Below are 14,631 nucleotides of genomic sequence, written 5' to 3'. Positions count from 1 at the left end.
GTTATATGCAAATCAAGTAATTTAAATACACATCTCGGTGGGGGGGGGCACAAAAATGGAGGAAAGTGAACAACTGACCATTTAGAGCAGGGGTGGGCAAACTGGTGGCCTGTTTGGCCTGGCCTGTTTTGTACAGTCCATTTAGCTAATGATGGTTTTTTTATTTTTCAAAAAAAATTTTTTTTTAAGGGGAAGATTATTTGATGGTGAGTGTGGCCTGTTAAGCCTAAAACATTTATTATCTGATAGCCCATTAGAGAAAACGTTGCTGACTCCTGTTTTAAAGAGCCCATCTTCATGTAATTATGAAACTTCGGGATTAAAAGTAATTTACTAGGTTTGAGTCTTTATGAGTTGACTATTCCAGTGAAGTTTAGAGAAAAATATTAGCTTTAGAAATGTTGGGGCAGGGGCACCTGGGTGGCTCAGTGGGTTAAAGCCTCTGCCTTTCTGCTCAGGTCATGATCCCAGAGTCCTGGGATCGAGTCCCACATCAGGCTCTCTGCTCTGCGGGGAGCCTGCTTTCTCCTCTTTGTCTGTCTGCCTTCCTCTCTGCCTACTTGTGATCTTTGTCTGTCAAATAAATAAAATCTTAAAATTTTTTTAAAAATTAAAAAAAAAAGAAAAGTTGGGCTGCTAAGGAAAAAGGGAACACTTCTGAATAAGAGGATATAAGCCTAGATAAACAACTGAAAAATATAGGAAGGATCTCTGATATTGTGAAAAGAGGAACACTGTCATCAATGTGATAAGGAGGAGTATGCATTTTTGCATTTTATTGTGTTGTATTTATTTATTTTTTTAAGATTTATTCATTTATTTGAGAGAGAAAGAGCATGAATGCTGGGGAGGGAGGGGTGGTGCAGCAGAGGGAGAGGGAAAGAGAGTCTTAAACTGTCTGAGCATGGAGCCCGACCAGGGCTCAGTCTCACGACCCTGAGATCATTACTAGAGCTGAAACTAAGAGTTGGTCGCTCAACCGAGAGCACCCCCAAGTGCCTCATTATGTCATTTTATACTTGTCACAGGGAGCCTGCAGAGAGATAACGTGTTCTAGTTGTTCTTCCAGGGAAGAGACAATGGTGTGTGGGGGAGGTGGTGGTTAGTGCTGGTGTTAAGTAGGAGACTAAGAAATAACCATATTGATTCTCTTCTTGAGACAGTTCCTGGTACTTTAACCAGCTTTCATTACAAGCTCATAAATCACACCCCATTGGTGGCCAGCGTGTTACAGGACCCAAAATACCTCCAGGGTTACACAGTGAAAAACGTGGCTAAGCTGTTTCAGAGTTATCTGCTCTTTTCTCTTTTCCTCTCAAGCCAAACTGTCTTATAATTTAGTTTCTGTTGTTCCCAAGTAGCACAGTAGACCCATTCTGGGAGGGAAATTTTCTTATGGGGACTTAAAGGGAATTACTTTAAGCCTGATTAAGTAGGAGTTCCTTGGGGTCACTACTATCTGATGTTTTTTGTTATAGGCTGCTCAGAACAAACAAAACTTGTTTTGTTCTTTTTTTCTTTTTGTAGGCTAACACAAAAGAAAGATGTTTCCTGAGGTTTTAAAAATAGTATTTAAGGTTTTTACATTGGCACAGATAAGAGAAACTTCTGAAGCATTTTAGTACAGTAGGAACACCATGTAACAAGATCACTGAGGCCACCCAGTTTGGGATTGCTAGTTATCAGTCTCCCACAATGGTGAGAAAAATAAATGTGGAACTTCAGAACTGGTCAGAAAGTTTAATAGACTCTAAACTTTAGAAGAATTAATTAAAGGGGCGCCTGGGTGGCCCAGTGGGTTAAGCCTCTGCCTTCGGCTCAGGTCATGATCTCAAGGTCCTGGGATTGAGCCCCGCATCAGGCTCTCTGCTTCCCCCTCTCCCTGTGCCTGCCTCTCTGCCTACTTGTGATCTCTCTTTCTGTCAAATAAATAAAATCTTAAAAAAAAAAAAGAAAGAAAGAAAGAAAAAAAAGAAAAATTAATTTAAAAAATTAAATAATGCATGGTCATGGTGCAGAAGTCTCAGTGAGGTACAGTGAAAAGTATGTCTTCTGCTTCTCTTTCTCAGAAGTGGCCATTACCACCTTTTTTCTTTTTTTTTTTTTTTAAGATTTTATTTATTTATATGAGAGACAGCGAACAAGCGAGCGAGCGAGAGAGAGCACACACACAAACGGGCAGAGGGAGAGAGAGAAGGAAGCTCCGCTGCCGAGCAGGGGGCCAATGCAGGTCTCCATCCCAGGACCCCAGCATCATGACCTGAGCCAAAGGCAGACGCTTCACCGACTGAGCCACCCAGGCGCCCCACCCCCAGTACCACTTTCTTGTTATTAGTAGAAGTAGAAGACCAAGAAACAGGTTGTTCAAGTCCTTGACACTGTTCCCATCTATGATGATACAGATGAATCTGTGTGTACATATGCATATGCTTTCTCTTACATACAGGGTAGCGTGGTAATGGCATTTCTACACCTTGCTTTTTTAACAGTGAACGAGTTATCTTGAAGGTTCCATACAATGCTAGTAGAGAGCTGCTGAGTTAGTTATCCTGGCTTCATTGTATTCCACCGAATGGCTGGCTGGCAGTTTATTGAACTTGCCTCTCTGATGGACATTTAATTGTTCTCCATTTTTCTGCTGTTGGCGAACAGGGCTCCAGTGATGAACTCCTCATCTTTACATTCAGTCTGGGTTCTGCCTGCAAGGAAAAACTAGCTAGTTGCATAGAACAGATAAAGCGAAGTTAGCACTTTTGGTGTGGTCTATGTGGATAATGTGTGGTTCAGACCAGGCGTGCTAGAGGTGAGCCTCATTTTGATTATTGGAGGTGAGAAGGTGGATTTACATCTGGGTTAACGTGTGGTTTCTGTAAGAATATTACTGGTTGGGATTTGCTGTAATGTATTTAGTTAATTTTTTAGAATGAAATATTTCAGTTAGAAAACACCACTTATCCATTTATTTTGCTTTCTGTCCTATTTGGAAGCCCAGGAAGAAATGGTTTCATACAGTGTGAAATTTAGCAAACATTCACACGTAGGACCATGGTAAAAAATTTTTTTTCTAAAGATTTTTTAAATTTTTTGATAGAGCAGAGGGAGTGGGAGAAGCAGGCTTCCTGCTGAGCAGGGAGCCTGATGCCCAGTGCTGTCCCAGGACCCTTGGATCATGACCTGAGCTGAAGACAGATGTTTAACTGACTGAGCCACCCAGGCGGCCCCCATTTTTAAAATTTTTTTTCGTATAGGCGATTTTTTTTTTTCTAACTGAAGTGTAGTTGATGGGATTTGCTTTTAAGTGAGGAATGCTACAATTATGTTATTTCCATATTTGTAATTTTTCAAGGCTTTAATCAGGTGAGAATTTATCATATATTGTCATTTTTCTATAAATAGACATAGAATAGCTATTAATAATCGTTAAGGTGTTTTTAAAAACACTTTGTTCATCATCTTAAAATCATTATTAGTTGCAATTTAGTTTCAATTCTGTGTAGCTCTAGCTTTCATATTAAGTTTACAGAAAGTTAGCTCCTTTCTACATAAATTCCCTTTCTTGTATCAATATATTTTCTCCTTTTCCCCCCTTATCCTTGCTAATTTTTAAATCTTATATTGAAATTAAAATAAATGATTATCTGTGAGTGATGGAATTATGACAGACTCCATTTAAAAAAAAGATTGATTTTTTAAACTGTATTTTTGAACTTTAAGAAATGTAACTGAGAAATAGTAAATAATACTCTACTTTTTGTTTTGTAATCCAAGATATATGAGAATGTGCTTTTGGATAGAGCAATGATTAAGCCACCCAAGTTTACTTTCTTCTCCTGTATTGATTGCTGTCCCTGGAGCCTGCGAGGTGTGTTGTTAGATGCTTATCAAGTTCTGTGTCCTGTAGATTCTAAAAGCTCTTTGCAGGGTCTAGAGCTCCCCCACTTCTCTTAACCTCCCACATGCCTTGAACAAGTAATTCTCAATGTGCGGACTTTCTTTATTTCCTATGCTACTACATGCAAAACCAGCAAGAATTCTTTTTTTAAACTGTGTTGTAATTAGGCCAGGGGATGTTTGGCTGACTTAAAAAATTCCGTTCAGGGGCACCTGGCAGGCTCAGTCGATAGAACATACAACTCTTGATCTCAGGGTCGTGACGTCCAGCCTCACGTTGGGGGTAGAGTTTACTTTAAAAAAACCAAAAAAGCAAAAACAAAAACAAAAACCCAAAACTGCTCAGCTAGGAGATGCGGCATGAAGGATTGTGGTTGTGGTTTTGTTTGATTAAGTTTTTCTTAATTAGCATGACTAAAGTTCCCATTGGCTGGTTTCAAACATAATGAAAAGAAACCTGCACATCTTTTTCATCTCCTTAAAAATGAGTTTTCTAAGCTGTTTTTTGGGCGGTTTTGTATAGGGCTCTTCAACCAGGGAGTCACCAATTAGGGATATAGGATGTTTTGGGTAACTGATTTGGATTTTTCCTGATTATTTGCAGGTTTAATTAATGACCAGAGCAGTTTCAGCCAAACTATTTTTTTTTTAATTCTTTAAGACCATATCACGTATTTCCTTGTCCCATTAGGCAGAATAGGACTAAACGTAATTTAATCTTTTTGTAAGGAATCGGGGCTGCCATTGTGTGTGTTCTCCCGAAGGGGTGGATGATGCGAGATCCTGAGAGGGACCTGAAGACCTAGATCTGAAGGAACTTGTTTCCTTATAATAATTACTTTTTTGGTCTTTTTTTTTTTTTTTCCTTCCACAGTATCATTTGCTTCTTTTAAAAATAGAGGGAGGAAGGACCCGGGAAGAAGATTATGGCCATCTTCCTGTAAAGTTAGTGAATCAAAGCTTGAAGCAGTCTTTACATTGAGTTAGGGTTCATTTCCATGTGTTCTCAATACAAGTCATGTTTACTGTCTTTATCAAAAGACTTTTTGGGTCTTTTTGGCTTGTGGGGTCATGCAGAGTTTTAAAAAATCGTTTGAGCATCAGTGGTAAGATGTGTCCCACTAGCTTCTTGGTCAAGGGCAGCCCACTCCTTCATTTTGTGAGCATTAGATTTGTTGTTTAGGTGTGGGGATATCCATCTCTTAATTATCTAAGGAAAGAGAAGATTTCCCATCTCCTATTGAAGAAGGCCTTGGTTTTGTAGTGGTGGCTCCTGGTGGCCTTCCGGTTCTCAGACAGCCCTGCCAGTTTGTTTCTTCCTTCTTCCTGGTTCCTCAGTTCCATTCCCCTCTGATGCCCCAGATCCGTTCCTTGAAGACCAGCACTGCGCACCGAGAACATTTATCTTTTGGCTGGTAGATTGTCCCATTGTAGTACATATGTGTATATACACATATCCCTATATATGTACAGGGTCTTGTGGCTTTTTTGGGGACCATCAGCACTCTCCTCCTTATCTGCTATTTGTTTGGCAGGGCAGAGTAGGATGTTTGGGTGCTGGGTTTTAGTTCACGATAACCTCAACTTCTAGAAGAGCTTTCTTCAAGGCTCCCAAAATCTTAATGTAGGAAATGATACACCTAAGAGATACCTATGGCTTACAAGGTACATACAGTTCTGCAGCTTTTGTACAGTGCAGTCAGGGCTGAAGGGGAAGGTGGCCTGCTGGATGGTACATACTGGGTCAGGGCTCTGTGATTAACTGGTGAGCCGGTGCCTCTCCTTCCCACTCCTCATCTCTGCCACCAACACTCATAAAAGTGTGTGCCTTCAAATATTCCTTATCTTGTAATGGCAGGGAACTGTGGAGGCCCAGTCCTTAGAAGTGATTGTTGAATTCCTAATACAAAATTTGTACACCTGCCTTTATTTTTCAACAGGAGGAAATAAACTTTCTTTCTTTGGTTTGTATACAGGTTCTAGTAAATACCGCATGCTGTGTTTTGATGTTGGTGGCTAAGCTAATCCAGTGTATCGTGTTTGGCCCTCTTCGAGTGAGTGAGAGGCAGGTAAGTCTAACCTTAGGATGGATTCTAGTGACCAGATTTTTTTTTTTTACTTTGTGTTTGATATAATTTTAAACTTACAGAAGGATTGCACGACTACTCTAAAGAGCGTCTGTGTGCCCCTTACCCAGATTCGCCGTTGTCAGCATTCTGTCCCATGTGCTTTCACATTTGTCTTTTCTTTATATTTTTTCTGACCCATTTGAGAATAAGTTGTGAACATCATACCCCTGTCCCTCCAAATACTTCAGTATGTATTTCCCAAGAGCAAGGACATTTTCTTAGGTAACTGTAGCACAATGCTCAAAATCAGGAAACTTAGCATTGATAAAATACTTTCTGGAATCCACAGTTCATGTTCAGTGTAGCCAAGTTGTCCCAGTCCTGCTTGCTTCTTGTAGCTCTTTTCCCCATGACTCTCATGAGTGCAGTTTTTAAGGAAGCAGACGTTTGTTTTCGTTTTAGTTTGAATAATAATGAACATCCCTCTTTAGAATATAGGTTCTTTTCCAAAAGAATTACTGAGAGATTTAAATTTCTCCCCTTGGAAAAGTAAATTAAGATTCATCCTTCCACAAGCAGAAGATTAGGTGACTTGTTCTGTTTCAGTTGGCATAGTCTGACATTGGGACATTACTCCCAGAAGGTACATGTATATGGGCAGGACATGCTTTTAATGAAGGTGCCACAAGCATGCTGTACAGACTGTCGGGCACCCAAGGATTTTAGCGTGGAATGTAGAATGGTGTGTCTACAAATAAGAATTTAGAACTGGCCTTAAAACAACAACATATAAACAGAACTAGATTTCACTTTTTCTTATCTCAGTGATGAGACACAGGGACCTGCTACCTTGAACTTCTATTGGCCTTGCTCCTTACCTACCCTTTCTACCCAGGTCCTCTGTTACCAGATCAGCTGAGGTCCTAGTTCCGAGCTTAACCGAGGTTAGTGTGCGCTTGAGCCCTTGGATGCAGGGCTCTTACGAGCAGGACTGTTTGTTCTCCCAGAGAGTTTTCGCTGGTGAATATTTAGCACTTTCTCCAAAATATCAACTCCATGTGTCTCCCAGGTGTAGCATCCATGGGAGGTCATTTTTGGGGTAGGAATCAAAAGCCCCTTTTGATGCTTCTTTCTTTGTGAAGAAAATCTTCTGGCTTGCAGGCCAGACATTGGTCAGGCTAGGCAAGCCATCTCCTCGCGGGTGGACTGATCTGGCACCAGTGGGCCTCCATCTACTGGTTTCATTTTCCTGAAATGGTAAGTATCTGCTCAAAATTTTCAGAACACATTACCCTGGAGCATTGCAGAGATTTTTACCATGTCTAGAGGTAACGGGCACATCTGTGATTCTACTTCGAGTTTTTCGGTCCAGATCACATCTTTATCTTACTTATTTATTTAAAGCTTGTTATTTGAGTATAGCTGAGACACAGTGATACCTTCGCTTCAGCTCTCCACCACGGTGATTCACAGCTCTCTAGTCATTCTGCTGTGCTCGCCACCATGATGACTTTTGTTCTGATGCGTGTCATCCGGCGGCATTTATCAAACACTAGTTTGAGCTAGAACTCTGCAGAATTGACATGGGTTTGCTCTGTGGGTGATTCAGGGAAGTTCAAGAAATAAAGTCTCGCTGGAGGCAGAGACACTGAACGCTGAAAGTGGGATAAAAAAAGAGACTCTTCCATGGAGGTTTAGAGCAAGGAATTTTCTTTTTTCGGGCACGTCATGCCTGCTATGGTGCATGTCCCAGCACTGTATGTATAGGAGCCTAGTCGGTCTCCCCAGTGGTTCTGGGAGGGGACACCAGGCTCAGGAGGCCCACCTTGTAGGTGGGGAGACCGAAGCACAGGAACGTTAAGTGACTCATCGCAAGTTGCATAGCAAATACATGGTGGGCTGAAGGTTCAAAACCTAAGCACAAGATGTCCTGCGTTCACCTTGTACTTCACCTGTCCTTGATCTGGAAGCAGGCGTTCACCAAAGGTTCTTAGCTCCCTTTGTTCTTTGTGCAAACGATGTACAGTCATTATAGTGCGTAGAAGTGCCCAAAATAATAATCTTATCTTTCAGTAGTCCTTCATTTGTTACACATTTAGGTTCAGTTATTTCTGTTTCTATTCAGTTTTGCTTTTTTCTGTTTTGTTTGAATTTGTGAGACATCTCTTATGGTTCAGAACAATTTCTGAGAATGTACTTAGGAGTCCTGTTTCATTCTTACCTCTTTGCTCAGTTCCCACCCTTCCCACAGATGGCTCAGTAGTGTGTTTTAGGGGCTAGACTCCCCTCCTTGACCTTGATTTTAAAAACCGATGTCCTCCATATAGACAGAGTTACTCTTCCTCCACCCCTGGGAGAGTACATTTATCCAACTTCTTTGGAAACCAGGGTGGTACTTATTAGAAACTGCAAAAACATTCATAACCTTTGATTCCATAATGCTGAAGAAATACAAACTCTGGCCAAGATATTCATTACAACATTTTCCGAATGGAGACGAAAACAATTGCATTGTCCATCTGTAACCGCTAAAATGGTATATTCATGGATTATTCACTGACAACTGGTCAGGTTCTCACAATGTGAGAAGTGAAATAAAGCAGTGTGCAAAATTAAGGTTTTGCACATTAGGAAGAAGAAAAGAGAAATGCATAAAAATGCTAAGGCATCATTTTTGTTTGACTTTTCTTACCAAGTATAGACTGGTGAATGAACATATGGTATTTGTTAATCTGAAGGATGTTTAAAAAGAACAAGCCTAATCTTTTCTATTGTTTATGACTCCAAAGAGCAGAAGTATTAAAAATGATACTTGTAACCTTCACCATTTTAAAAATTTTGTGTTGGCAGTATTTGTATTATTCTTAATATGCAGGGTACTAGACGAATATCACTCTCCTTTTGATGGCTAAAACTTTATAACTGACCGAGGGTTACAACCCAGAGTCTACACATGATTTTCTAGGGGCCTTACCTTTATTCTTTGGAGAGTTTATTTTTTATTTTTTTACCTTCTGCTGTCTTCTGAACAAATGTTAGAAAGCTAACTATAGGATATATCTTCTCCAGGGCAGCCAGTTTTTGTCGTGTTAACATCTCTTAAATAGGTTAGATGAAATAGTACTAACCTTTATAAATGTTTGTCTTTTCAGCACCTCAAAGACAAGTTCTGGAATTTTATTTTCTACAAGTTCATTTTCATTTTTGGTGTGCTGAATGTGCAGACGGTGGAAGAGGTGGTCATGTGGTGCCTCTGGTTTGCTGGACTTGTATTTCTACATCTGATGGTTCAGCTCTGCAAGGACCGATTCGAATATGTGAGTTTTCAGCCAGAGCTCTTTGCCTGCTTAGTCACATGTTTGCCAGGTTTGAGTTGTGTAAGATGAAGGAGCCATAGCGGGCGCGTACTGGGTAGGTCTCCAGGGCAAGGCTCCTAGATCAGGTAGCCGCCGCCTGTTTCTTGAGGCATTTCTTGCAGCAGCCAAAGAATGCAGGATCAGTGTCTCCTCCTGAGGTCCCCGCCCCCGCACTAGCAGACTGTGTTACAGCCCTAGTGGGGTCAGTTCACTCTCAACAAACTGTTCCATCACAGCACGAGGAAAGCTTAGTGTATAAACGGAATAAAAGCTGCTGTTTTCCAGGTACTTTCTGCTCCAGTCTCCTTCCATTTTTCCCCCTCTGATTCTTGGAGCCTTCTTTTGGACTAGCTTAGATTGCTTTACATTGTTTCCGTGGGCAAGGGCTGAATTAGCCCTCTTGCCAACCTGGGTCCTGAGAGAAGTGAATCCTTCTCTGTCTGGGTATGAGATCTGCGTCTCCGCTTCAGATCAGAGTTGTTGGGGGGGGGTGACATCTCGCACTTCAGTGCCCCCGGGCACCGCTCCGTTACACCGCTCCGGGGCCTCATTTACTCCTTGTCTCACCTGGTCCTCGGGGACAGGAGGTCCCTGCACCTCTGTGTGAGTTCATCTCAGTCCAAAAGCCGTCTAGGGGTCAAGAGCGCTAGTGCCCAACCTCCCTAACGGGTTTGATACTTGTCCAACCTCCCTAACGGGTTTGTTACTTCCACCATCCAGCTCAGACTTCCCAGCCCTTGGGCCTCTGCGCCCCCCACCCCCGCCCCCACCCTTGCCTCTCCTTGTATACTGTCATCGGGACATTGAGATAGGGGGCGCTCCGCACCTGGATGACATTTCCTCTGTCCCAGCCCTAAAGACGGTAGGAATATGCTCGCTCCAAGTGAATTTTCAGGAGGAGGGGGAGAGCAGGATTGAGAAAGAAACAACAGAACATGGTGCGGTCTGGAGTGCTGTTGAGTGTTGAGAGAACTGCATACGTTTGGAAAATTGCTTGGAGAGAGGCTTATCATCCCACTGGTAGGCGGAGGGTCCTTGAGAATTTGAGATGAAAATATGGTGTATGTTGTTCATAGTCTGTAAAATAAGTGATAAAGATCTCTAAGTAATTAGCTCGTGCTCGTGTTTAGGTTGGTTGGACAGTCTTAACCATCTGGCGGTGGGGTGCTGGTCTGTGCTTGGCATTGGGCAGTGCTGCTAAGCCCGGGTTCCTGAGCACAGACACCAAGACTAACCTCGAGTTTCTTAGGGAAGCTTAACACTGCCGTGAAGAAGAATGAACTTCCTTGTCCTGTTTTGTACATTTCAGCTTTCATTTTCTCCCACCACACCCATGAGTAGCCACGGGCGAGTTCTGTCTCTGTTGATCGCAATGCTGCTTTCTTGCTGTGGATTAGCAGTCGTCTGTTGTGTCACAGGCTACACCCATGGGATGCACACACTGGCTTTCATGGCAGCGGAGGTGAGATGTGGACGCGGGCTTTCGTTCTGATCATGCTCCTATAGATTTGCAATTCACACATGCGGTGACTGAGAGAGAGTCGGTCTTTTGTTTTAACAAGCATATTTTGAATTCCTTGCTTTTGTGTTGGGTACTGGTATTGAAGGGGAACATGTATGATTTCCTGTAATCCTTGCTGCAACATGGTAAAGGTAATTATTTTTGCCAACATTTGTGTAGTGCTTACTATATGCTGAGGGTTGCTCTTAATATCTGATGTGTTTTGACTCATTTGATTATTCCTGTTCATAAATGGGGAAACTGGTTAGAGGGTGCAGTGAATTATTTAAGGTTCAGATTGAGCAATGGCACAATCCAAAAATTGGGTTTTTTAGGTAGGTATAAATTAAAATTGTATAGGATAATATAAATATTTAAGTTCTAGTCTTTATTTTGGAAGACTAATCTGAGATATTCATGTGTATTTAAAATTTATTTTTTAAACCTTTCTGAAAATACTAAGTTTCATTCAATAGAAATAAAAATTTTTTGTATGTCCTTATATTCAATTGCTATCTTTGCTTTTTTCCTCCAGCCAAAGGCAAGATATTTTTTATCTTTACCATAATTGCTACTCTTAAGTGAAAAAAATAATAGATTATTAAAGTTAATTAGTTAATATTGAAACACAAAATTTGAACTACTATTTGGGAATTTATTAGAAGAGGATTAAAATTTATTGGGGTGCCTGGCTGGGTCAGTTGAGTGTGTGACTCTTGATCTGGGGGTCGTGAGTCTGAGCCCCACGTTGGGGATAAGAGGTTATTTTTTAAAATTTAATATTTATTGAAATTTTGCCTAATAGTATTGATTTCAGAATAAGTTGTATTAGTGTAAATAAAATTAGGAAAGGAACATTTAAGTACTTAGTAAGACATTCGCAGTTCTAACTGATTACTGTCTGTATGTATCTCTTTTGAAAAAAATCTTAAAAATTTTTTTGCACTGATTTTTTTTGTTAGTGTGCTTTAGATATATTTTATAATAAATCACCATTTGCATGATAGTCTGACTTTCCTGCTTTTTACTTTTATTAATATTAAGCCAAATTTTGGAAAAGGTATAAATAAAGATATTTAAATTAGGCCTATTGGATCATACTACATACATATTTTAATTTTAGCTCATTACTGTTGATTGTTTTAAGATAATTAATAATGTTACAGATTATATATTTTAAACATAATCATATTTTTATATTTATAGTGTTTCTCTATGTAAAATATTTTCCGTTTATAAATTGGGATTTTCAATTCTCAAACAATGTAATAGTTCTAGTCTGGTATTTTAAGAGGAGTTTTTTAAAATGTCAATTTCTATAGTATAAAATACCATGAAGGTCTTAGTTTATTCTTCATTCTTTTTGCTTTTGTGTGGGCAAGGGGAGTGGACAAAGCATTATGTAGAGAAGCAGGTACTCGTCTTGGATTGGGGGACCTGAACTATACTTTGGGTATGGGATCACCAAGTATTCAAACACCCTTTGAGATAATCATGATGGGGACTTTCTGCTGTATAAAATAGAAGTGATCATCAAGCTACTAGAATGAACCTCAAGATTGTAAAAGGCAGCCCCAGGAGATGGTCAGGTGTAATCAGTCAATGTTAATAGAAAAAGGCTCAATGAAAGTTGGTTTCTAGGTCATGAAACCAGCCCATGGAAATTTGAAGCAGATCAAAAATAGTTGGTAAGCTTGAACAACCTTCCTTTTTTGCTTTCAGTTTTGTTGTGATACAGTTGACACACAGCATTGTGTAAGTTTAAGGTATACAGCCTAAAGAATAACTGACATAGATTGTGAAGTCATTATCACAGTAAGCTTCCTTAACATCCATCATCTCAGTAGAGATACAGAAAAAGAAAGAAAGGGGTTTTCTTGTGATGAGAACTTGCAGGATCTGCCCTCTCCACAGCTTTCAGATGTGCCACAGCAGTGTTAACTCTAGTCATTATGTTGGATGTGACATCCTCAGTCCTGATTTATCTTGTGACTGGAAGTTTGTACCTTTTGAATGCATTCATCCCGTTCCCCACCACCGTCACCCCACCACCGTCCCCCCCCTCTTGAATAACCTGTGTTTTAGTTGAACTGAGAAATGCTTGCCTTTTATCTTTTCGTAAAAGTTAAGTTTGGCCTGAGCAATTCCAAATTTTACTAAAGAAGAACTACATCTTTCTTTATAGTCTCTTCTCGTGACAGTGAGGACTGCTCATGTGATTTTACGGTGAGTAGAAATTTGGGAGGGAGGCGATTAGGTCTACTCATAAAGTCGATTTTAAGTGTCACATATATAAAATCTATAAAAATGTGACTGTACTGCGTCATGTTTAAGCCAGATTAAGCTGTAATAGTAAATTGCTAAAGTGATGTTTCTCTGTTCACTGCAGCTATGTAATTCACCTCTGGGACCTCAACCATGAAGGGACGTGGGAAGGAAAAGGAACCTATGTCTATTACACAGATTTTGTCATGGAGCTCACTCTCTTGTCCCTGGACCTCATGCACCATATTCACATGTTGGTAAGCTTCTGCAGAAGGAGCTCTAACAGAGAGCTAAGTGTTTTAGAATCAGGAATCCTGGTTAGTCCATGAGAAATGAAACGTTTATGGGTAAGCTGCGTAAAATCTCTCAAAACAGACACAGCTGTGTCCCTCTGTCTTTTTGCGGCTGGGTGTAGAATAATGGCGTGCGCTTCGGCTGGAGCCCAGCTTGAGGAGGAGTTTGTTGTCCTCTGACACTCTGTGAACTCCACTGACCCATATACTGGTCATTCTTCTACCATGAAATTAAGGGGATTCCGTATGCCCCGCCTAGTTTCTGTGGCTGCTGATACGTAGCCGTTATTTTGTAGGGGGTAGTGGGTTAAGCCTCTGCCTTCGGCCCAGGTCATGATCTCAGGGTCCTGGGATCAAGCCCCGAGTCGGGCTCTCTGCTCAGCGGGGAGCCTGTTTCCCCCTCTCTTTGCTTGCCTCTCTGCCTACTCATGATCTGTCTCTGTCAAATAAATAAGTAAAATCTTTAAAAAAAAAAAAAATTAGCTTTTATTTAAAAAGCTTTCCTAAATGCCCAGGGATAACTTAACATTTTATTGTATTTATTGTTGCTTTTTATATTCAAATACATACAGTCATAAATTGAGATTGTATTTTCGACATACAGTTTAGTTTTGCCTTTTTTTTTTTTTTTAAGCTAATGTGTTATCTGTATTGTCCTGTGTTAGCCACAGTTCTTCTGAACCATTATAATGCCTTCAGGATAAGAATTCCATTATATAGATGTATGATGATTTAATTAACCAACCCTCATAGTAGATATTTAGATTGTATTCAGCTATTTGCTATTTTCACATCTTTACGTAATTTTTTGTCACATGCTAGTTTTTTAAGATAGTTTTATCTGGCTTTTTTCACTTGGATATTTTCCCATATAATCAATCTTTTAAAAATGTTATACATAAATATAGTGTAATATTAATATATAACTTTATTTTATAATAAATATAACTAATGACTATATACTGTTACATTATATGAATTTACAACTGGACTGTTTCCTTGCGGGGCATTTTGCTCATTTACTGGTTTTCTTTTTTGTAATCGCATGGACGGTTATTTTTGTGTATAAAAAGTTTTTAAATTTCTGATTAATTCCTGAGAAAATATAGGTGGTGATGGAGTGTCGAGGCCAAAGAGTGTGTACATTGGTCATGGCAGTGAGATGAAATACCTGCACTTGCTTGGTGAAATGTCATTCCAGCTCGCCCTTACCACCAATGAGAGCTTCTGTTGCCTACCTCACCTTTGTCACTAGC

General features: G+C 40.2%; 1 protein-coding gene across 1 annotated transcript in view; it reads left to right on the top strand.

The window, feature by feature from the left end:
* AMFR (autocrine motility factor receptor) overlaps positions 1 to 14,631 on the top strand; it is a 39,108-nt gene that overhangs the window by 4,294 nt on the left and 20,183 nt on the right. The window contains exons 2-6 of the mRNA XM_059383957.1: positions 5,868 to 5,960; positions 9,113 to 9,277; positions 10,626 to 10,778; positions 13,003 to 13,043; positions 13,207 to 13,339. Of these exons, the coding sequence (XP_059239940.1) occupies positions 5,868 to 5,960; positions 9,113 to 9,277; positions 10,626 to 10,778; positions 13,003 to 13,043; positions 13,207 to 13,339 (585 nt within the window). The remainder of the gene's footprint in view (positions 1 to 5,867; positions 5,961 to 9,112; positions 9,278 to 10,625; positions 10,779 to 13,002; positions 13,044 to 13,206; positions 13,340 to 14,631) is intronic.

Source organism: Mustela nigripes, chromosome 17 (assembly GCF_022355385.1).
Source record: "Mustela nigripes isolate SB6536 chromosome 17, MUSNIG.SB6536, whole genome shotgun sequence".
In the NCBI taxonomy this organism is placed as follows: Eukaryota; Metazoa; Chordata; class Mammalia; order Carnivora; family Mustelidae; genus Mustela; species Mustela nigripes.
The sequence above is the reverse complement of the archived record's forward strand: the minus strand, read 5'-3'. Positions and strand labels throughout refer to the sequence as shown.